The following is a 23,680-nucleotide window of genomic DNA, read 5'->3' as shown; positions in this document are numbered from 1 at the left end:
ATCGCTGTACAATCGAAGGGTAAACTGCTAAGGGTAGAAGTAGAGGGCGGGTTGTTCGTGTGATTCGCAGTTTGCATTATTAATTTCGAATACTTTAATTTACTCCTTTGGTGAGTATTTGTAGACGTTGTTGTTATTATTATATTGCAAAATTCTCATATAAATTCTAAGTAACACGTAATCTGCCCACTTTACTTAAAATAGTTTGTTTTTATCTTTTAGTCATCTTCGTCTTTCTTCGATCATCGTTATTTCATACTACTTTTATAAGATAACTTAGAACCGTATTTAAAAGATTAGAGAAAACACGGAAGATTTCAAATACTTCGATATATCTTAAAAATGAAAAATACTAGACAAAACGTCTTGTCCAAGGAGTAGAGTAACGATTCCAAACATTTGTTCTTAATATATAATATAATATATATAATACAATATATATGAGATATATTTATTTAAACAGCCTGATGATAAATTTGTATAAAATAATTCAACCTTCCACCAACGTTACATCGCTCGAAACTTTCTCAATTCTCGTTAAGTTCTCCACTTTTAATCATTTTCAACCCGACGGCACTTACTAACAGCTTCGAGTGGCAAACTGGCGGGGGACGCCGGCTTCCGGGGGTAGCATGGACGCCAGTGGCTCGTAGGATTCGCAGTTTAGGCTGTCAATGTTAGAGAACGGACTGACAGTACACGCTGCTTCGTAGCATACGACGACGAATGGTCGACAGGAGCAGGCCTCTTCGGTGCGTGTGTTTCTTCAGTGTCGGGCACGACGCCAAACACCGCGTTCGTTTTATTCGTTTACACGCGGCCACCAAAGTTTTTTCCCTCGATCGACGACAAATCGAAAGCACGGCGGACTTCGATTATCCATAGAAACACGAAAACATTTCGTTCATTACGACAAACACCATCAATTTACTTCAACTTTTTATTTCTTGCTTTTTTCATCTCGACCAACCGTGTGATTTATGTGTAAAATTAAACTTGGTCTTTTGCTGGATTTTTCTCATTGCAGAGGATAACTGAAGTATGAAAATAAAGAATGTGTGCAATGGAAAATACATGTGTAAAATGTAATATAGAAAATAAAATATTTCAAATAAACGTATAAAATGTGGAAAATACGAAATAAGCGGAAGTTGAAGAGTTCTAAGTGTCGTAGCGTTCGTTCGAACTTTTCACCCCTTTTTCGGATCCAGTTTTTACATTCGGTAAGACTAGTCGTTTATCATCTGTGATCTTTGAGTGGAAAAAACGAACTGTGAGAGTGTTCATGAATCAGATGCTGCTGCTTTATCTCTCGCGAATTTCGAGGATACGTAAGGTGATTTTTTGAATTTCTTTGGTGTGGCGGGAAGTTATCACGTGGACTGCGAGGCAGAGATAGCGAAAGAGCGTACTGGGATTTTGATGAATGGCTCCAGCAGCTTTTCGCACTGATTTATCGCGACAAAACGTGCCGACAAAGCTTTGGAAACTTCTTCTGTCTGTTGCAAAGCTAGGTAATATTGCGTAGTGAAAATTTATGCCATTCGAAGGAACTCCAATATCGGCGAGATGATTAGGATAAAAGGAAGGATGATTTAACATTATCAGAAACTATAATTCGCCATGTGGTTCAATGATATTAAAAGGGAAATTGTTGGCAATAGGTGAATGCAGAATGTATTTGTTTAAGATGGAAAGATTGCTGGTGATAGAGAAAAAGGAACAGCGAATGTTGGTCGACAGTGGCTGATAAATCGAAATTAGAAAAACGAGATCGATGCCAGTCTTTGATCGATCGATCTGCGCCTTTGGACGATTGTTTATTGAAAAATTGTATGTAGGAAATTTTTTTAATATTTAACAAGTTGGTTGTGGTTCTATAAAAATCAATTGGCAAAAATAATTCGTTCAAAAAGAACTAAGAAAAAAAAAGAAAGAAAGAAAAAAGAAATTGGAGAATTGGATATTGTATTTTTAAGAGGAATTTATAAAATATATGAAAGCAAATTACTAATATATTTTCTTACAAGAAATATACGAAACAAAGAAAATATTTAACGAATAAAATATCTGTCGGTGTATTTTTGTGAAGCAACTCCCAAAGGATTTGAATAAATATCGTAAGTAAGATTTCTTTCGTTGACGTCAGTATCTGACAGACTGATAACGCACATCGGAGTATAAAATCTAAGAATTTACCAAAGGAACTGCTGAATGTTTACGAACTACTTCGAAGAAGATTTAAGAGCTTAGAGTGATATCGAGTAATACCAATTCAAAAATAGTCGAGCATTCGGTTCGGTCTTCCAGAACCATTCTAACATCATCAACACGTTCCCAAAATAAAACAGAAACAACGTCATTCACTTCGAAACTGACCAACAGCATAAATATAACAATCTTCAATTATCCAGATCTTCGCTATTCAAAATATTTCGCTAAATCACACAAACAGCTTTTCAAATACACAGAGTGCCATTTGAAGAATAGTCAAACTCCTCGAAAATCTCTTAATTGAGCAAACTTTTCTATTTCATCCCTAAATGACTAATTTCCATATTAAAATTAAAAAGAACTTTTGCTCTAAACTAGAATTTTCTATCTCACCCCAAGGAGGAAATTTTCTATTTTACATTAATCAGACGAAAATTCTCCAAGAGGATTCTAAAATTTAAAGAAAAGAAGGAAAAAATAATCGTAGAAAAATAGAAATATACTAAATATTTAGCGATCGATCGATATCAAACAAAACGTACAAGAGCTTATGACGAAATCGAACGCGTTTTCCCGATGTCCTTGGACGATGAGCATACAGCGTTGTGTAGAAACCTAGTACTTGGCCATGGCCGATTAATCGTGCACCAGGGTGTCTTCGTTGTGGCAACAAACCTGGAGATACCAGGAGGCGAGCACGGGGGCCGAAAATAAAAGAGAGCTACGATCTTCATCGAGAAATAATCGTACCTCTTCAGTCTTCCCAGACTTATCCGACTTACTGGCCGCATTCCCACGAGAATCCTTTGAAAATTTATCGGCTTCGATGAACAGGAGGCAGAATAACAGTTCTAGACGTTACTAGTAAGTTCCATTTGTAAATCAATTTTACTTTTACGATAAGAGTAGTGAGGATTGTAGATAGAGCAATGTGTAGCTTATGAAGATTAACGTATAGCTTGTGGATAAAATTTAGATGATTAAAAAGAACTTCTTTTTATGTGATAGTGAATTGGACGTGTTTGTACAGATGGTAGATGCGAGTAGGTTAATTAATTTAACGTATCCAGGAACGAATTTATTAAAGTCAAATAAAGATCATTATCTCTCATTTTGTTGAAAAAAAGAAAAACAATGAGCAGAATATACACCACTCAAAAGTACATAGACATTAACTTGTTTATGACGGATAAAATTTGCTTTTAATAGTGAATTATGACTGATAAACGATCATTCTAGGTTTTTCTATTTGTAGTTTTGTAACTAATTTACATTCTGTCGCAAACGATTACGAGAAAAGATGTCGTTTAAATCTGAGACACCCTGTACAGTGTCAAAAGAGGTTCATAGAATTTGCAAAGCGGAATAAGAATTTCTCGGGGTAAAGAAAACTACTTGCTACTATTTATCACCGTACCACTTCTATGTAACATTCCCTGGAGCCTCGTTCCACCAGAATTCAGCCTACATTCCGCCCTTAAAGTTTCTTCCCACACCCTTTCACACTTTGTTCTATGTTTCTCACAGGCTCGACGGAAAGAAAACAGAAAAGAGTGTCGTTGACCCGAGCCATAAAGTGGTCCTCGAGTGTCCGAGCGCGGTTTCAAGGAGCAAAAGAGCCGCTGGCTGGTCATATCAGAGGCAGAAACAAGAAACAGAAGGAAATTGGTCCACGTTATCGACGCACTTGATTCCTTCGCCGTCTCGAGAAGGCTAATTTTAAGATCATCTCGAGAGTGAAGGAGGACTACTTCGACCTCTGTGATGATCAACGACCATGGCGCCAGGAGCAACGACCCTGACGAGTCTTCTGTTGCTGTTGATGACGGTGACGAGATGCTCGTTGACGAAAAGTTTACTTGTGAGCACACAACCGCCATTTGCAAAGACTCTGACAGGCGTCAGGTTAGCGGGTGGTTACATGGAAGTAGTCCAGGAAGATTATTGCTCGCATGGTGCTGTTCGACTGACCTGCAGGTCTCTCAAGGCGTTCATCTTCGTCCTGGAAGCGGAATATCTGTCGAATCTTACGCACGCTTGCGGATACGATGTGCAGAAGTTGATGGAGAAGAAAATGTACAGGACTCGAGGTAGCAGTATGTCGTTGAAGAAGAAAGAGTTGAAGGGAAATTATATCGATGATATTGAGGATGAACAATCGAGGGTGGTAGATATTAGGCAGTCGTTAAACAGGAGGTACGTCATGTAGTTCGTTATGTGTAAATTAACTTTTACTCTGTATATGCTTTTGCGATACCCTTATTTGCGTATTTACACATTTTTTTAATGGACGAAAGTATTCAAAAAGATCCGAAAGAATTCGTATTGTATCTTCGAACATTTTGATTTATGACTATTTTTTTAGCTGTATCCATAAGAATATAAATTTGTTTACACAACGTGGTTTAATTATGAAAAACTAAAGTAACGAGTGAAGATGGAGGAGAAATAAATTCCTGATTTCTCGGTATCAAAACTGATCGACGTAGCTCGAGATCGTGTATTCTGAAGTTTTGTGGGTTCATTACAAGCCACTGCTTTCGCTTTTCATCGCATTTCCATACAATATAACCGTCTCCGGTAATACGAGTCACCCACTAGGCATCCGCAAAGAAAGGAAGGCGCAAAGAATATTCGGTTTGGGTTAGGTTACTGGACTGTAAACCACAGAACTAGCAAGTCATTCCTGCCGCGTAAATACAGAGTAGCTATGGAAACAATTTTTCTTCAGGTAGAAGTATAAATTCAATTTATATGATTGAGAGAAGTAGGTATTTTCGTATGCATAGACCCGCCAGAAGTAACAACAGACTTAGACAGGTCTCCGCTCTACTTTTGCAAAAAACAGTTTTTTTTTCTTCCTCTGCCCCCTCTCTCTCTTTCTCTCTCCTTGAAATTTTCTTCTTTGTAATCGTATGTGTCACGGGGGAAGCGTGTTTTCAAGGGTGGAACGAAATCTCGGCACGCAAAATTGCCGTTTGATGTGCGCCAGTAAAGCGTACGTGAAGTTTTAATTGCCTTTTGAGCGACGTTCGATGCCCGACGAAGGAGAAATCGTTTCCAGGAGAGTACATCGCGCGTCAGGAGCACAGCTCGATGAACTTTGTAAATAAGGGGTTGCAGCCACGAACTAGAGGGAGCATACTACCCTATCTTTCTCTTTAGGTTCGAGTTTCCGGCGTCTTCTCATTCGCCAACTGATTTTCTCATGCTTTTGCTTATTTCATTGCAGAAGTGCCATTTTGAACGAATATGTAAACATTTCAAATAATTTAAAGAACGTTCTTTTACAATTAGAGAAGCTCCCACTATGGGATCATTCACCGGACATTTAAAAAACGCTTGAATACACAGTCACAAATTTCTCTGCTATTTTCATGAAAAATCTGTCAAGTATCGCATTACAAAACGTTTTACTTTAGAATGAAATATCATTCATTTCGAGTGAACGCGCTTCAAACTCATTTTGATGTCGAAAACGTGACGATGAAAGAGTCGTGAGCCGAAAAAGTTAGCAACACCGAAAAATTCAAAGGGATTCCCCGCGTGGGTGGCGCATGAAACGTTATTTCCCTTTTATTTCCGGCAAAGGGGAACGAAGCGATAAACCAAGGGTGAAAGGGGTGAGAATCGACCCTATGGTCATTGTTTCATGTAGCCAGGCCGCTTTCGATCCCCTGCGCAACAATCATCTCGATCTGAAAACAATCGCGATTTCTCCTTTGTCCGGTCAAACGCAGGCTGCTCGCGCTTTTGACACCCGGTACACCCCCCTAATGACCGACGTCGCTTATTTAATAGACGACACTGCACCGAGAAATCGATACAATCTGCGCTGCGCCGTTTGCAGTACGGATATTTATTGGCATGCGTGTTTGAAATTGCGAAATTGAACTTCCTGATCCGTTGATCCGCGATAGCATTTGATAAATTCGGTGCGTTTCTCCGGATATTATTACAGCAAGAAAATACCACAGGAAGAAAAGAGAAATTTTAATATAGAATTTGGGATTTGAATATTTCTGAAGCTGAAATAAGGAATAAGAATTTGAGAATTTGAAAAAATTTTAATTTGAAATTTCAGATCTTGAATTCGTTATTCGAAGAGTTTAGACATGAACGTATGTTTAAATTAAATATATCTTTTAACGAAAGATGATTTTTGTTTTCATATTTTAGATGTTCCGGACAAAAACATTGTCGTTACAACCTCACTACCGACCAACCAGGTGCTGTTTACTGGAATCCTGCCACTTTGCAGCTAAAGTACGCGTGCATTCCTGGTAAGTACTTCCAAAAATTAAATTAACACATACATATGCATGAACAAAGCAATAATCCTTTCAAAGTAATATATAATATCTCCACGCTCAGAATAGCTCTATAGAACTTATCGCACGAGAAGCAGGAAGCACCTGCATTCCGGTTTCTGTTTCTCACGTGTATATTACCTTCCTGCTCATAGAACATAGACAATCGATTGTCAGTCACGTTCAATCGATAATCTTCGATCTTGATAATCCAGAAAAATATACCATCTTTGGATCGAAGCTAAACAATGAATGCTATGTCACGTACGATAATGTAATTTCTCACCAAAAGTTACCTATATAAACAAATTTTCCTTTTCTTCGCATAAAATTTGTCAATAAATAAAATTCGTCCATTTGTGCTAAAATAAATTTCCCTTTTGTATCTTTTCAACGTCGCGTACCGTTTCCTATAATTTTCTAAAACATTTCAAGACTTATACAGAACACACGATGCATTCAATGCGATTCCAACCTTCGATTTCAAAAGATTAAAACTTTTACCCAAAAGTTTCATAATAACCAACAATCCGCTCGGAACATGACAACGTCTCATAATGAATGGCATGTAGCGCGCGACAAAAGGTAGAAATTCCCGAAGGACACGCTAATCTCTCGTTTCTATGCAACTGCGCGTACCCTGAGTTCGTAATATACGCGAAAAAGGACCATTGAGTACAGAACGAAGGTCCTTGTATCCCTCGCGAATTACAGTCGTTGAGCACCTTTTCAATCGTACCAGCTTTCTACTTCAACTTTATAACGATCCTTCCACGATTAGCTACAATAGTATTATATACGATAAAAGTATCAACAATTATTAAAAATGAAAAACTAGAATTTTTTATATCAGAATCAAATACGCAGTTTTGGAAACGTAGTGTTTAGTTCTGGCGTAAATCAAATATTCTTTGCATTACTTATGTACTGTTGCGTATATCGTAAAAGTTACTGTGAACCATTTTATCCTACACTGCAACATATTCTCCACTACTACTGTTTAATTTGTCTCTATAAAAACACAATACTATAAACAAGCTATAAACAAACTACTGTAAATAAACTATTTTCAACCGTCAACGAATTGCTAATAACCTATTATAGCAGCTGGTGCAGATGTGGACGATCACTTGTAAGAGAAAAAGTTGAAAGATAAATAAGCTGCACATTGACTGTGTCACAAAAGAATCTATGGTTTCATGATCGAAAGATAAAGTTACACGGTCGTGTTTCTGCGTCATAAATTATTCCTAACACACAAAGAATAATATACGCGCTTCGTCTCCATTACTACACTAACACTACTACAGTACAACAGTAAATAAATTACTGCTTATAAAATCACAATTCACGACAGAAACGCTCATTACAAAAATTAAACCCCGTGTCAAAAATACATGTCATATAATTCACATCTTCAACGGGAAGACGTGAAACTTCTATGGTAGTTCGATAAAACAGCAATTTTGCCCTTTCGAAAGAATAAAAGTTCGAAAAGAACGAAATTACGGGACAACGAGCACCTTCTTTACGATGGGAAAGGTGGGAAGGGCCAGGCCACCCCTTCGACGCCCTACAACCAGTATCAACCCCCTCCAGGTGTAGATATTCTCCGGTCGTTTCGCCCCTCCGTTGAAAAGTGGGGCAAGGACACCCTTGTTCAGACCAAACGTCGCATAATGGTGGCCAGAGTCACACTCAAAATCGACAAATGGACCGAAACGAATGCAGATGTTGATCCGCGTCCTTATGCCGATAAAAGTGTCGTCATTTCGTGTCTCTGTAACTAACAATGGTCCCAGAAGCTCGATGGTTGGTGGCTGGCAATTCAATTGAGTCGAACTGAACGGGAGAAAGTAGGGTTTCCTCGTGTTAAAACTTCCCTTCCTCGTTCATATATTAGGGAAGAAACTTAATTTTCTTTCCACCCTCGGTGAAATGACTAAGTCGTAAAAAAGGAGTATATATGGTTGTACATACATCGACAGTATGTTGTTCAGTTTCTCTTTTCTTCTTTAGATATTTCAGCTTAAATTTATACGATTTTTGGCGGTTGTTTCAGAGGCTGCGGTGAAGAAATATTGCAACGAGGAGCTGAAGGTGGTCCCTGGCGAGGGTGGTTTCATAAATTCACCGGGTTATCCGCTTTACTACCTCGGTGAAAATACGTGCGGCTGGACCTTCAGGTCGACTCCTGGGCACAGGATAGTCCTGACGCTCCACGACCTGAATATCCGGGGTGAGTATCGATCCCAATGAGCTTCCCTCGCTACTCTTCTGACCCTCCGATTAACTCATATGGATCTTGTATGGAATTGATTACGAAATCACGAGCCCTGACGATATATTTTGCCAAGGGAAATGAACGAGCTTCGAGAACGCATTAGTATTTAATCGGCATTTAAGAAGATGAAAATACGTGCTTGAGATATAAACTTTATATCTGTGAAATTTAATCTTTTAATCTTCTTTTCTGTTTTATTTGGGATTCGTGTGAAGAAACTAAATTTCAAATTTAGATTAGAAATTGAAACTGAAAGAAGAACTGTGAAAAAGTTATTTCCGTTAAATTATTACGTATTTTACTACACAATGCTACTGCAATATTTTTTATAATATAACAAAAGGAGATAATTAAAAAAAATATAAGATTGTATTTGGATAAAGGATGATGAAAAATATGAGCAATAAAATGTCTAACTGTTTCAGAGCCTGAATCGGATGGAAGTTGCGTAGACATTCTAAGGGTGCGAGAAAAAGGGAAAACGTTGTTCGAGAATTGCGGTACCGCGGCTGGCGTCAAGGTCGTCTCAAATTCGAACGTAGTCACCCTCGACCTTGTCGCCACGAAGAAGCTATACACGGCACGAGGATTCTTCTTGCAATATCAAGGTTGGTCTAACCTTATGAGCACAACGGTAATATGCTTCTTTTATCTATTTTCTTTTTGCTTGAAATCAAACCTCTCTGAGAAGGATGGAACGCGATACGCATAAACGTTCACAATTACGCAAGGAATCCCTCATCCGGAAATAACGTTGACGAGTCTACTTGTTGACACGTGTCTGGCTACTTTTGCGTCTTGCTTGACTGATATTTGTTTTTCATTAAGTACCATATTTTAGTATGGTTTATATTATCATACATATTATCGAGATTCTAAATACAAAGTCCTTCATTAAAATGTATTATTTACTGTCTGGAAATATTTACTTGCATCGTATAATTTTACGCTTATCCGTTGTCAATCACTATAGCAATCTTGTATAGAGTATAATCTCCATGTCTGCGTTCATCTACATAAATAATATAAATACAATAACAGTGCGTGGTTGAAATCATAAAACATAGTCGTCAAGATGTTAACGTACCAAGTACGTTATCATTATCATTTGACACGATGACTAGAGGCAGCAACTCTATAGATTGGTGATGATAAATGTTTTAGTGCTTACCTGTCCAGATGTCTCAGCACCCAACGGAAGTTACGTATTGAATGGTACTTTGACTACGAGAACCTTTTTGTGCAAATTCGGCACCGTATTCCCTGACAGCAAAGAAAGAACAAGGATACTGGAGTGCAAGAACGGCAAGTGGAATGAGAATATCATCAACATGCCGAGTTGCATAGGTAACCGCGATTCCCTTTTTATCAACATATCTTTGCTTGCATGTAGCATACTCTTGACATAGGAAATTAATGCGATACATCTAGCTAACTATATGCATATATTTTCTATATATTACATAATTTAAGAGTTTAATATTATATGTGGTTTATGGAAGTTGAATCATCCCCTAGTAGCACATCTTAATTAATATTAGAATTTTATCAGGACGTTGATTTAAAAAGCTACTAAAGAATTATTTACAAATTTCTCATAATTATATATATATGTCGTGATGTCCTTGGATTGTGGACCTTCCCAAATATTCCGAAAGAAAGGCTCCGGCGCCCCTTCATCTCCGACATATATATTACAACTAATTCCAGTAAATTATTAATTAAAAGAAAAAAGTATGTAGGATAAAATCGATAACAATTTTATTTGTAATTTTCATAACAGTTTAAACTATGTAAACTGTGAACCAATTCCAACATAACTTTTATCACTGAAAAAATATCGAATCACCTTCCATTTACCAATATCCACTATCGACAAAACAATAAGCCGATGTTAATGCCTTCGTAAAGAAAATATGAACAATTTATGGTGGTCATGGCGCTCGAATCGCTAGCTACGTCTCTTACGGGCCTCCCGGGAACCCATGGCTGCCCATTGCTTTCGAAAGGTGAAGCCTGTGGTGGGGGATATCGCGGTGAACGGCGGGGACACTGGAAGAGGGGTTGACGGTGCGCGGGAGACGGGGCGGGAAGAAAGAAAAAGACGGAGGGAAAGAATCTTAGGGCGGAGAAGTATTCGTGAAGGCACCATACATCGGTAGCGTCGCGCACGTAACGACGCCAGTCGTCTCGACGCCACGTGTCTCCTCGAAAAAATCGCTTTAAAACCAATTTCCTGTGCGAACAAACTCGATCGTATTTTTCGGCCGAATTATATTTTCGCTCAATTCATCGTCGCTCGATTGACCAGTGATATCGATCTGGAAACACTGATATTTGCGAAACGACAACGAAGAAGAGAGTAACACGTATTCAACCATTTCTACGTCATTTCAACACTAGCAGGTAATCTTTTAGTAAAATTCAATAGAACAGATACCTTTTTACCGTGTTTTTTTTTTTAACTTTGTTTAATGGCGTATTCTGTGGAAATTATTTATCGTCTGCCGGAAACCGCGAGTAACCAGCGAAAAACATAAACCCAATGATAAAGCACACTCCGATATAATAAATCAACGTCCAAAGACCTATCCGTATTTCTTTGCTATCGTTTTTATTTTCCTACTTTCGTTTCTCGCAATTGACAGCAAACCAAAATTTCGCGTTCGAGTGAATAAAAGATACTATATGTATACGCGGCTTCAGATCCATCTTCCGCTCGAACTTTCGTAGCCGTGCGAAAATGCGAATTAATTAACGGCACCCCAGGTCTTTCTTCGCGCTGCCAACCGGGTCTTTAAAACGTGATGCGTTCAGCGGATTATTAATTATTACCCTTATGTTCTCTCGCTGACAAGACACCTCCTTATTCTCGAGTAAACCTCTTCAAATTTACACTTCTGCTGACGTCGCCATAAATTCGAGAATCGTATTACACATGCTTGTAGAAATATAGAATTCTCTATTAAATAATTATATATGTTTATCCACTCTTCGGTCTTCGTTCTATAGATAAAATAACGAATTGAAAATCACAGTGATGTATTTATATCAATTTTTTCTAAATTTAGTTAAAAATAAAATTTGATTTTATACTAGTTTCCTAAATTTTCAGAATTTCAGATCTAAAATTCTAGATTTTCATTTTTACTAGACTAATTATCCAAATTATCTAAATCTCTAAATTTCTCGGATTTAAATATTTTATAACTGAGATAACTTTTTATAAAAACGGAGAAGGGCTTCAATCTGCTCTAGCCTCTTATTATCAACACTAACGGTTGTATAAACATGATATTTACCTTCTATCTGAAACTTTTCGTAATCGCGTGGTTGACTCACGCGTTATCGACCCGACACGACTTCCTCCCGAAAATCGACCGATCTCGGTGACGATACACTACCGTTAATTCGGCTGGTTGCCACTGAATGAGAACAAGTTCGCTATTGAACAGCTGCGAGCTAAAAGAAGAGTTCTGCGTGGAAAAAAAGATTGTCTGAACCTTTCGGTAGCTTTTCACGGCTCTCGAACAAAGGAGATTGGGAAGAATGTGTCTGTCCAATGTTCTTTTGTGCGGCCCTCCATTCACGTCGATAATAACTTCGTCGGGCCCGGAAGGAGTTTCCTCCTTTCGTGAGAATATCGAAAAATTTTCGCGCGCAGGCTTTTACTAACCGCAAGAAAATGCCCGCGAGATTATTACCTTTCTTATACGAGAAACTTGGAATTTAAAAGCAATAGAACGAGGCCAAGTGGCTTGTATACTGGAACGGTGATTGAATTTCCAAGGAGAAGATTGTTAGCAGTAGGATCGATCTTTTTTTTTTTTTGTTAGAACAGCAAAAGCATTCATGGAAGGCCATTAATGAGGTATTCTATAGATCGGAGAAAAAATGGGAGGATAATAGCTAAGTAGTTTAGTATCGCGTACGTTTGTATTTGAAACTCGCTCGAGGCAAGGATATTAACTGGGATAGAAATTAAAATGCCTACTGTTTTTGGTAGAATTTGAAGGGAAGCCTTGAGTCGAAGGACGAAAGAACCTTCTAGTCGAAAGACAATGAATGTATTGTCTACAGATTTGCTTCTCCAGGTCATATGCTGATGAGTACGTTCTCTTTCCACTTTGGCAGTGAATTCCAGAAATCTATATTCTAACTCAGAGGTAGAATGGAAAGACATATTGATATTAATATTTCATTTACGAAATAATCGAGTATTTTAATTAGGTTCTAAAAATCAATTCAAATTATCGGTATATTCCCGCGCAAACAGTCAGCGTGTCAATTTTCCGCCGCCTATATCGTTTCGACGAGAGAAGGAACTTTCGAAATTTCCTGCGATACAGCTATACGGACACACGTTCGCGTGTATCACATCTGCATATATTCCAAACGAATGCATAATTTAAGGTATATGCAGTTTTGGTTAGTAGTGTGGTTACACGAACGTGAAACGTGAGTGTGGAAAAGGTGGCAGTTTGTACTCGTCGTGCTGGTGGGGAAGAACGAAGAGTAGGGGAAGACAGCGATGAAAGTGGAAGGGGTGATCACCCCTATCGCCTCCCCACTACCTCTGTCTCCTTCCGCGCGGAGATAATTTTAGAGTCGACAAAATAAAACATTGGGTTGCACATGTTCACTCAGCAGCTGAGACTAAATTGAACTTCGAAAAGGCGAATAGGAAGATCTATTAATTCAGTTTATGCAACTAGATCCTTAATTGTAAACAATGGCTTGTTTGGATTCCAAAATATTTGATGATTTAGAAAATAAAGAGAAAGATTATGTAATGAAAAATATCTCAGTTATTTTGTAATCAATATGTAATTATAAATATTTTTTATTTATAACTATTAATAGTAGTAAAGAGCATTACGAAATTAATAACGAATGGAAATATGATATTATGTTTTCAGGCAATCTAGAATTCTGAACAGACATTAACGTAATTAATATGGATGAGGCGTCAACTAACGCTTGATACCACGCTAGTATAATACATACAAATTATTTTCTACAGTTCGCGTTCCAAAGTTTAACCAGCTGACTTAACGAGCGTGCAACAAATTATAAATAGAATCTCATTTATACTTTCCGATATATGCATTTTGCCAGAAGTGACCTAACAGCAAACTTACATAAATTCTAGGAAAGACTTACGAACAAATAACTTAATAATCCAAAACAAAATTTTCTGAAAATCCAATAGAAATCTCCGATATAGAAATACCAAAAAAATATATATGTACAAATAAAGGAATTATTGAACAGAAAAAAAACGCCAGGTTATACAGCTCAACCATAAAAAAGAAGTAATATCGAAGGAACGTCGTGCAATGGTCGTGATAGGAAAGGTGATCGAATTGAAAGAGGACAGCTTGTTTCATCCTGAACAGAATTCGCGTGGGTGGTGGTAGGAAAGGAATATCGTGGTGGGGATAACGGTTGCCCCTGTTTATTCCCCCACCAGGTTCACTAGTGTTTCTATCTCTGTCTCTCTACCCTCACCACGATGAGGTTTCTCTGAAGTAGGGAAGGTTCGTGTCCAGTCGTCGTCGGAGTTTCTGATAGTAGAACCACGCGACTCTTGCCGTCTTATCGTCTCTTGCTTTTTATCAATGGAGAGCTCGTGTCACCGTCTTTCACGTTTACGTACGCACGCCTCGCGATTACGCTCAACGACGCACGCGCGATATCGTGAGGAGAAAAGAAACAGACGCTCTGGACGCCCGATTCCAAGGGAGATCAGCACGGAATCCAGCCCGTCGCGTTTCTGGACGACGGAGAGTTTCTCGCGATTCGAAGGGAAGTCGATGGAATAAAACAAGCCGGTTCAAAGGCCCACGGTGTGTGTGTCACTCCGATTGGTTATATAGCTTCGTTCGAAGCCTGGCTTCGGTTTCTTCTATTCGATATATCGAATATATTGCATCTCGGATCGAACGCGCCAAGAAAAGAGAATTCACTTGGAGGGCTTGATGCACTATATAGGAAAAGAGGAGCGACGTGATCTTTGCTCTCTAATTTATCGGTGAAAGAGTATTCAAGCCCAGGTCAAGCGGAGGAAAGAAAAAGAACCGTTTGAGAAACTGAATCGCGGCTTGTACGGTCTACTCAGCTAGTTTCGGCTAGCTTTACTCTGATGGAGTTGGACAGCCTGCCTCGACCGAGAAGAATATCGTGTATGGCACGAATTTAATCCGCTTCGATCTCTATCGCTCTTTCGATGCTCTCCTTTCGTTACCGAAAAGAGAAAAGAAAAGAAACCAGTTGCGGGGAAAGTCAAGTAATATTTTGATTGATACTGAAACGTTCCACCAAGCTTGGTATCGTTTCAGGAAATTGCCTGTACTTTCAATCAGCCCGTTTAAGAATCTATAAAAAATATTCGTAAAAATATTGTATCGAAACTAAATGCAAGTTATATTTACTAGAAAAATAAATATAAAGAGGAATTTAATGATTAAAAGGAGTTTTCAAGAGATTCTTAAATTATAGAAACAAAACTAATTAAAGATAAATCAAATTCCAATCGGAACCACGAACAATAATAATTTGCTCGAATCTAGTAATATATTTCAAGGGAAGGTATTTTTGAGGGCGTATTTTTGAGAATGATCGTCAAGCAGAGCCAGAGAGTCTACCGTGAATAAATTAAGGCTAAACAGAGTTCAATCGGAAATCAGTCCTTGAATTTGATGCGTGGTACGAAAATAGTTTAAATAGGAGAAAGGCGTGCCTGCTAAAGAACGCGTTTACTTTTGAAGACGCCATAATTACGTGCTTTCAGTATCTGGAAAAACATTGGATATATTTACTTTGTTCGGTGCAAATTAAACATCGGAAATCTGATCCAGAATAACAACAGACAGGATTCGATCTAGATCTATACTTTATGGAAGAATCCGTGACCAAGAGAAATTTAAAGGGAAAGATCAATAAAATAGGACAACTTTAATCAGACGATCTGCCATAAAAACGACACACAAGTACACACATTAAAAGCAGGTATTGCAAATTTTCTTATGATGACACAGAATGCCTTCTGCTCGTGCACATTATATGCTATATATACGTTACAAGGTTACGAGGAAAAAGAAACACGCTGCACAGTAAACGTAAAAAGACAACGTAAAAACACCGTGTATTATACATAACAGAGAGGAGAAGTTCGTGCAACGGAATCGAAGGGAAACTTGCACCGTTGTGCACGACTCATCTCTCCTTTTTACTCCTCTTCTAATAACTGTCTCTCTCTTTTTCTCTGTAACCACGATCTTTCTCTTCCTTCGAATTTCCCGAGTAGACGAGCCAATTGACGCAACGTATTTATCGCGGAACAAGGTTGCTTTTTAACCACAGCAAACACATGTTCCGCGAAAATCGCACAAAATTTATCGTCGCGAGAAAAAAGTAATTGTGCGAATATTACGAGTTAATTCCACGATTAAAATAGAAACGTTTTCTAACATCATTATAGGTAATAGATAATTTTATAGAAGGAATTTAAAAGGAAAATTGTTTTAAGAAATTGATTTTGACAGGAATTATTAGATTTTTAGGGAACAACGTGTAAAAGAATTCCAAAGAAAACTGGAGTTTTCTTGACGAGAAAAGAATATGTATACGGTAGATGTATCCAAAAACGGTTCTCGTGTATACAAAGATTGACGAATGTGCATTCCAGGAAAGAGGGGATAAGGATAGGCCATGTGGCGTCGTAACTCAGGATCGTATATATCGTTCCTGATGCCCTGTACGAGTTACATATTTCTAATTTTTTAGCCAATTATGTTATGTTATTTTATGATTGATTAATTTAAACAACGTGCTTGGATAAACTTCTTTAAACATATTTTTGATTGGATCTTAATTGATATTCTTAAGGCTCTATAAAAACATAATCAAATGCCTTTAACATTATCAGTTTCACTTTTTCTTTTTTGCAGTTATTAAAAACATATAGATTCCATTAGCGTAACTGATATTAACTTGTTTGAAACTCTAACTAAATCTGAAATATGATTATATAAATCTGTTTTATTTTCATGATATACCTTTAATCACAAGTATTTATGTACAGTACATTTAAATACGTTAGAAACTGTTTGTTCTATCATTAAGACTATTACATAAATGTAATTCCCCGATCAAACCGTAGGATTGAAAAGCCTGAATTTTGTAGGAGGTCGCGCATTTCGTACGCTCTAAAATGGTTCCAAAATGGTGGGAGGTGTAGCGTCAGATGGTGGGGAGCTGAATACAAAGAAAAATGCATCGGTTCACGAAGACAAGTGATAGAAGATAACAAGTACAATTTTCTTCGTTTATTTTTTTCCAATGTATATCCGCTTCTTTTTCTACTCGCAGCTCGATTCGGGGTCAAAGAGCATCGTAGTCGTGAACGAATAAAGGCATCGCACCGCACCGTCCCGTCACGCCACGCGTTTTTCGCTGATGATAAAACCGATGGAATAGCGGCGATCTTGCTCAGTTTGTCCCTACTACTCCGTGCGTCTTCTACAAGCCGCTTATCGGGACTATGGCGAGAAACGATCGTGTCTTTCCTCCACGATTCACGTTGCTTTCCAACTTCTGGAAAACTAATCGTAAATAACAGCTAATCTCCGATACAAGCTTGGTATCTTAACTTAACTTCCATCAAAAATAATCGAGTAGTCGTGTTATAAAGAGAAGTGTTATAACCGGTGTTGTTGTTACTCATTCGTATATAAGGAAAAGAACAAACTCAAGTAAATACACCGCCTCCTCGAAGTATGTAATTCATTCAACGGAGAAGTTGCATCTCGAATTATTTATCTTATTCGAGAAGTCTCGAGTGTCGCCGTTCGTGGCGCGGGCGGAATGAAACTTGGCCTCCTGAACGACTAACTGTTCCGAAGGAATCGATCTTCGATATCGACTAGGTTCGTTGCTTACCTATGAATTTCCTGTTTACCCAGTCGACTTAAAATGACTTGATCGATTGGGAACACCGGAAGTCTTCCGTTTAGACTCCTCGAAACATTTGTAAACTCGTGATTTTACATAGAGTGAACAGTAAAATAATTTAATGATAAACGGTAATTTATTACCGATTGTGATCGTGTTCTGAGTGTGATAGAAATAAAAATAATTTAATAGACAGTCGTTTGACACGGCCCATCATTTTTTTAGAGCTATAGGAAACTGCGATATATATAAAATAGAAATAAATATATAGCGACAAGAAGGAAAAATAGGGGAAAAATATAGAAAAAGAGGGAGATCGTGAAATAAAAGACAGAGACAAGAGAGAGGAGAGGCTTTGGGGAAAGACTCCAAGCCACAGTGATTTAAACACGAGCCCACTGATACTATAGTAGTACAGTTCGAAGAGTGAGCAGGAGCTATCCGTTTAACCAAAGTGTCGTACAGGAACGCGTTATGGTGGTGTCTAGCAGCTGACAGCGCGCGGCCATACACGAATTCGGGTATAAGAGAGGACTGACGAACGAGCTTCTTGCCGATTGCTTCACCATGATACGAATATTCGCAGACACCTTCAGGAATTTAATAAGTGAGTGTCCTGGAGATACTGTGCGTTAAATCTCATTTATAACTGCGACCATTCGTCGAAAGTAACGACATTGCTAGCTTTTAGTCTGTTAACCGGGAAAAAACGAGTTATCTAATTATTAGGATTTTTAATTTTTTGGATATAATAATAATTACTTTATTCACAGAAACTTTTAAGGGTATTATTGCATTTCTGTATAAACTAAATTACGTCGTATGTATATTTAGAAGAAATCGATCTATCTGAAACTGATTTGTTTCTATTAACCTTAAATATCATAATTATAGGATTTTCTGGTTAAAGAATGACCCGGTTAATAGATTTATATCATATCTTCAAACGAACGATAACGAGATATCTAATTTTATTTTGTGATTTGTCAGTACCGTGTACAACGTTATTCATTAACAATTTAATTGAAAAATTTGTCTAACAACCGTATTGTTCGAAAAATCAACTGAGATTCTTATTCTTTATCTGTTAGTTACATAAAGGTTTGTTTTTCCATTGATTGGTAGTAGATTATTGTAGATATAATCAGAGATATATATAAATCATTCTTACACTCATTTAGAATAATCTCCTTTTTAAGTAACGCGGGAAAGACAAATTATTGGAACACCTTGAATCGAATAACTGGTTTTAACTTGGTGACATTGATATCAAAAAATTAAGCGTGGAAGATAGACGAAAAAATAGTTGGTAAAATCAAATAATCTGGCGAAGAACAGTCATTTCTTTCAGCGATCATCAAGTAACAAAAATAAGAAATGTTGTACCAGTTTGTTTCGCATCATTAAACCACTGAAAGCCGCTTCGAAGTTGACATGCTCGCACGTTAACAAAGTCCATGTAGCGGTCATATTAATCAAATTATTCATACCGTACACAAGATCTGCGATGAACATTGTCACACAGAATCACGTGAACGTGTTCGTATTCGGACAAAACATGATCGTATCTGAAATGATGTTGATTGCATCATTATCCTACTTATACTCAAACACTAGAGAAAGAAAGCTATCAATCTATTAATAGTCACTATTTATAAATTACTAAGAAGACGCTGTTAAGAAGACCTAACCATTTTGTCCGGAATAATTTTCCGTTTGACCGTCTCCAATAATTTTACTCGATTCAACAGAAAAATAGTCCGTCTCCGTGTTATATAATTTCACGATGTATCGCGAATGGCCAATTGTTAATTAAGATCATCAGTCTATTTCGACTTCGACTTCTATTCTTTACAATAGAGTCTACGCAACTTTATCTCGAATTGCATTCAGTTATTGACGAGCGAAAAAAGAAGAACGAAGCTAAGTTCACGAGTTCACCTTGTGCTCGTCTTATCGACCAGAAAGGAAGCTTTTCCTCCGACATTGTTTCTCGACACGCCTTTTATCGACGATTTCCATCAGTCTCTTACGCGTATACGATCAATTGCTGCCTTTTTCTTTCAGTATTCTCCAACCTTCTCCCACGGCACGTGGTATACGTGACTGATGCAACGTATCGAGACTCGTTCTAAATTCTCCGCCCTTCCGCTCTGTCTGAATTTGTACACATATCCTGCAGACAGCTTTCGATGGCCTTTGTATTCAGCTCTAAAATTAGGCGAATAATATGATGCAATATCAAGCTTCCGATCATAAATTCGTCTATTCTCGTATCGCTCAATTGACGCCCCCCCCCCCGCCTCCCTCTATTGCAACCAGGACGATTCTTCTTCGTTTTACGTCACAAGTGACGATCGATTCGGCTCGATTCTCGCTATCGGGGGTTGTAGAAAAAAGTGGAGAAAATTTTCAGCTGGCAAGAGGCTGAGGTGATTGCAATTTGAATCTTCATTCTCGAGAGAGGAACGGGATATAATTCTAGAAAATTATAGATAGAATTGAGGATGACGTAAGCTTTTTCTTCGAAGAGATGCAACTCGAATAATAACGAATTGAAAATCACAATGATATAGATCAAGGTACTAAGAATTTGGATTTCGCCTCGTATTTTACGTCAGTCGCGAAAAGTTCACTTTGGTCACGTTTTGTAATTAATCGAGTTAGACATTTATTCAGCGTGATAAATTTTCGTGATTTGGAAAAATGTAACGAATTCCTTATAATAGTAAACATGGAATATTTTACAAACATAACACTTGACTGCATCTTCCATTTGTTGTGGATGATATATTCGAGCAATTTGATCAAATTGTTTTCTCCATCGTGAAAGCGAAGTCGTTTAATTGAATAATCCACGCGCGTGTGCGGCGAAAATCGCCGAAAGTTGAGCTGTAAGACGTCAAAATGGCGAAGAACAGCATTCGTGTGACAGCATGAGAGCAATTAATTTTTCCTGGCAACTAGGAAGTATGCGAAACTAGGTTGCTAACTTTAGGTACAAGCGATTAAACTTTAAAGCCATCGAAACTTTTTAACTATTGCTGGAATCTCTACGAAATCTCTCATATCAATTGTTATCGTTCTTCTCCATTTTGTTCAACACTCGTCGATATTAATTTCATATTTCATTTGCTATCCTTCATACAGTTTCGCACAAGATAACTGTAAAACGAGGAGCCAAGTTTCAGAAACTTCATTTGTAAGTTGATAAATGTATAAGCGCGAAACCACAAGCGTTTCTTTTCCAACGTTCTGCCCGTTACAAAGTTTGGCAAGAATGTTTCACAAGAACAAAAAGATTTGATTCTTACTTTCAAAGGAAAGTATCCTGCCGTAACTTACTTTGTCGATAACTCTCGTGGGCTCGTTTTTCTCTATTAATCCTTGTGACATTCGAATTTTCATATTTCAATCTTACATATTTCTATCGTGAATAGTAGTCGAATTTTTAATACGATCTATACAAGCTATAATAATATAATAATACAATATAATAATTACATAAGTAGATAGTAAATTTTATTGAACTAATTCTATATTTATATCAGAGTCTTTTATGATTATTTCCATTATAACTTAATCTCTCAAGTTTATTTCTCTATCCAGTATGACGTGTAGCCTTCCTTTTAATTGATCCTTGAAGATTTTGTCCATAAGAGGAGCTGGTCACGATCGTGCTGTTCTCTGAAACGCTTTTGCGTCTCACTCGAGGAAACATTCGGGTCCATAAGTGCATCTCGTCCGGTCGGTCGCTCTCAAGGATTAACTAAGTTAGAGGGTTAGCGACAATTGTGGCTCATTGTACGACCACTGAAGAGACCCTTCATCGGAGTACTTGAAACGCACCCGTTTCAGTCCGTTCCAGTGCCTCGAAGAACCTAGTCAATGGATGAAAATTTACTGAAACTCGCGTTTCGAACTATCTCAGAATCGCTTTAATCGATCCTATTGAAAGTTTCGATCGGTAGTCAGTGACAAGAATCAATTTGCCTCTTCACGAAATGTACCCGCTGATTGGACAGGTATAGTTTGCAAGACGTATCGTGAAATTTTATTAAGCACGCTGATTTATCTTCCGATTGAAAGTACTGTAAGGAATTCTATTTTTCTGGACTCTGAAGGTTTATTTGATTCCTTCGTTAAGGATTAACGTTAACGCAACATTTCATTTGCAATTCTTTTTTTATATTTATATTATTAAACTCTGTTTCTTTTTAATATTGTGGCTATAAAAAGGAATTCCAACGACTCGGTTAATGTCCTTTCTATCAGTAGTGTTGTTCACTGTTTGAAAATTAGTCGATTTGACGAACTATGTATTTTGAAACAGAAAGTCAGTAGCACATCATATGGTCCGCTTGTGAGAGATTCAATTAATTTATCTCGTTTGTCAAACACTAAGGATTAATTGCACTTCCTATTCATTCCCTTGATCATATTTATTAATTTATCTAACAAAATTTAGCCAAATTTAATGTAATGAAATAAAAGGAGAGACGATAATAATTTCCTAGAACATCAGGAAGGACGTTCATCGATATTTTAAATAATATTATGTTTTTCTTACATTTTTAATTCAAGGTAATAAGTTAAATTTTCTAAGCAATTGTTGTGTACTATTATGTATTTCACTTTAACGCGAGAACAGGATATTGTTTTATAAAAATATTTGCACCTAATCTTACTTGTCATCATTCAATAATACGAAATCAAAACTTCGTTTCATCGTTCTTATTTTATATACCTTTCATACGCCATTACGCTATCAATCTTCGTAACATGGATATTATTCACGGTTGCCTTTCATCTCAGCCGCTCAAAAATAAAATCTGATATCACACGAAACATCAAAGGAATATATATTATATAATATTGTAATATATATATATAATATTGTTAATAATTACTACAATTATCTGTTTGTAATTACATAAATATAGAGTTCCATTGGAAGAAAAAAAATAAATGCTGAAGGGTTTACGACATTTCAGATTATCGGAATATTTACTGTAAATAATATTAATATTGGAATATTAATTATTTCGTTATTTGAAAATCCTTTTATGATTAATCGTTTACTGATTTAAAGAATATAACAATACAGACGTATGTATATATCGGCATTTTCTTATAAAAGTATCAGAATGAACTGAGATTTGATAAATAAGTTACTTAATCGATTTGCAGAGATAACATAACAAACTAATGCATACATCTTACTACGCAACTTAATAATTTTATAAATTTAGAATATGATGCACCGAAAGCCTCGCGACAAGCATTCCATTTAACGATTTTCCGCGATTTCTCGCTAAATACGAACGTGAACGACGCGTGGTTCCGTCGTGGATCGAAAAAATAAAACGATTACTGTGAAACGAAGCGCCGATAACCCATGTCAGATCGTCGTTTCATCAGAATCTTCGCGTATTGAACTGCGATAAACGGATCGTTCGATTCTCATGCAATCGCGTCCATTTCTTTTTTCGCGCGGTATCAGTAATCGAATTGTGCATTGGTGCATGACACGACAGAGGAGACAATGCAAAACAAGATGACAGAATTTGGTGATCCGATGACATGATTTTGTCAATAACTCGTCGATGATCGTGTGTTGACACAAATGTGCCCGATTGCTTGTTGACAAATGGTTCTGGTAGGCTTTCGATAAAATGTGATATAGAAATTTTCGAAATCGATAAAGTTAAGTACAGTATCAAAGAGTATACCATTTGAAAGACAACAATCGATAGTTGATTGTAAGATGGAAACGAGTTCGTTTCACCTTTACAATAATATATTTCATTTGATGATATATACAGATCATTTTAAATGATATAAATTTTAATCACACTACTGTTTTAATGTTGGTACGTATAATGTCTTAATTAACTGCGGATAAATACGATGACAA

General features: G+C 37.3%; 1 protein-coding gene across 2 annotated transcripts in view; it reads left to right on the top strand.

Annotated features, from left to right (window-relative positions):
- The first annotated feature begins 590 nt into the window (after positions 1-590).
- Positions 591-23,680, top strand: part of LOC139996183 (uncharacterized) — a 30,665-nt gene continuing 7,575 nt past the window's right edge. Inside the window, exons 1-7 of one of the 2 annotated variants that reach the window (XR_011802162.1) lie at positions 591-3,078; positions 3,742-4,410; positions 6,394-6,497; positions 8,587-8,763; positions 9,234-9,416; positions 9,973-10,155; positions 10,764-11,214. Coding sequence is in view for 1 of the 2 variants with exons in the window: in XM_072020352.1 (XP_071876453.1) it covers positions 3,992-4,410; positions 6,394-6,497; positions 8,587-8,763; positions 9,234-9,416; positions 9,973-10,155 (1,066 nt within the window). In the remaining variant the exon portion in view is untranslated. The remainder of the gene's footprint in view (positions 3,079-3,741; positions 4,411-6,393; positions 6,498-8,586; positions 8,764-9,233; positions 9,417-9,972; positions 10,156-10,763; positions 11,215-23,680) is intronic. The other variant, XM_072020352.1, reaches the window with a different exon arrangement.

Source organism: Bombus fervidus, chromosome 17 (assembly GCF_041682495.2).
Source record: "Bombus fervidus isolate BK054 chromosome 17, iyBomFerv1, whole genome shotgun sequence".
Taxonomy (NCBI): domain Eukaryota; kingdom Metazoa; phylum Arthropoda; class Insecta; order Hymenoptera; family Apidae; genus Bombus; species Bombus fervidus.
Note: the sequence above shows the minus strand (reverse complement) of the source record. Positions and strands in the feature narration are given on the sequence as shown.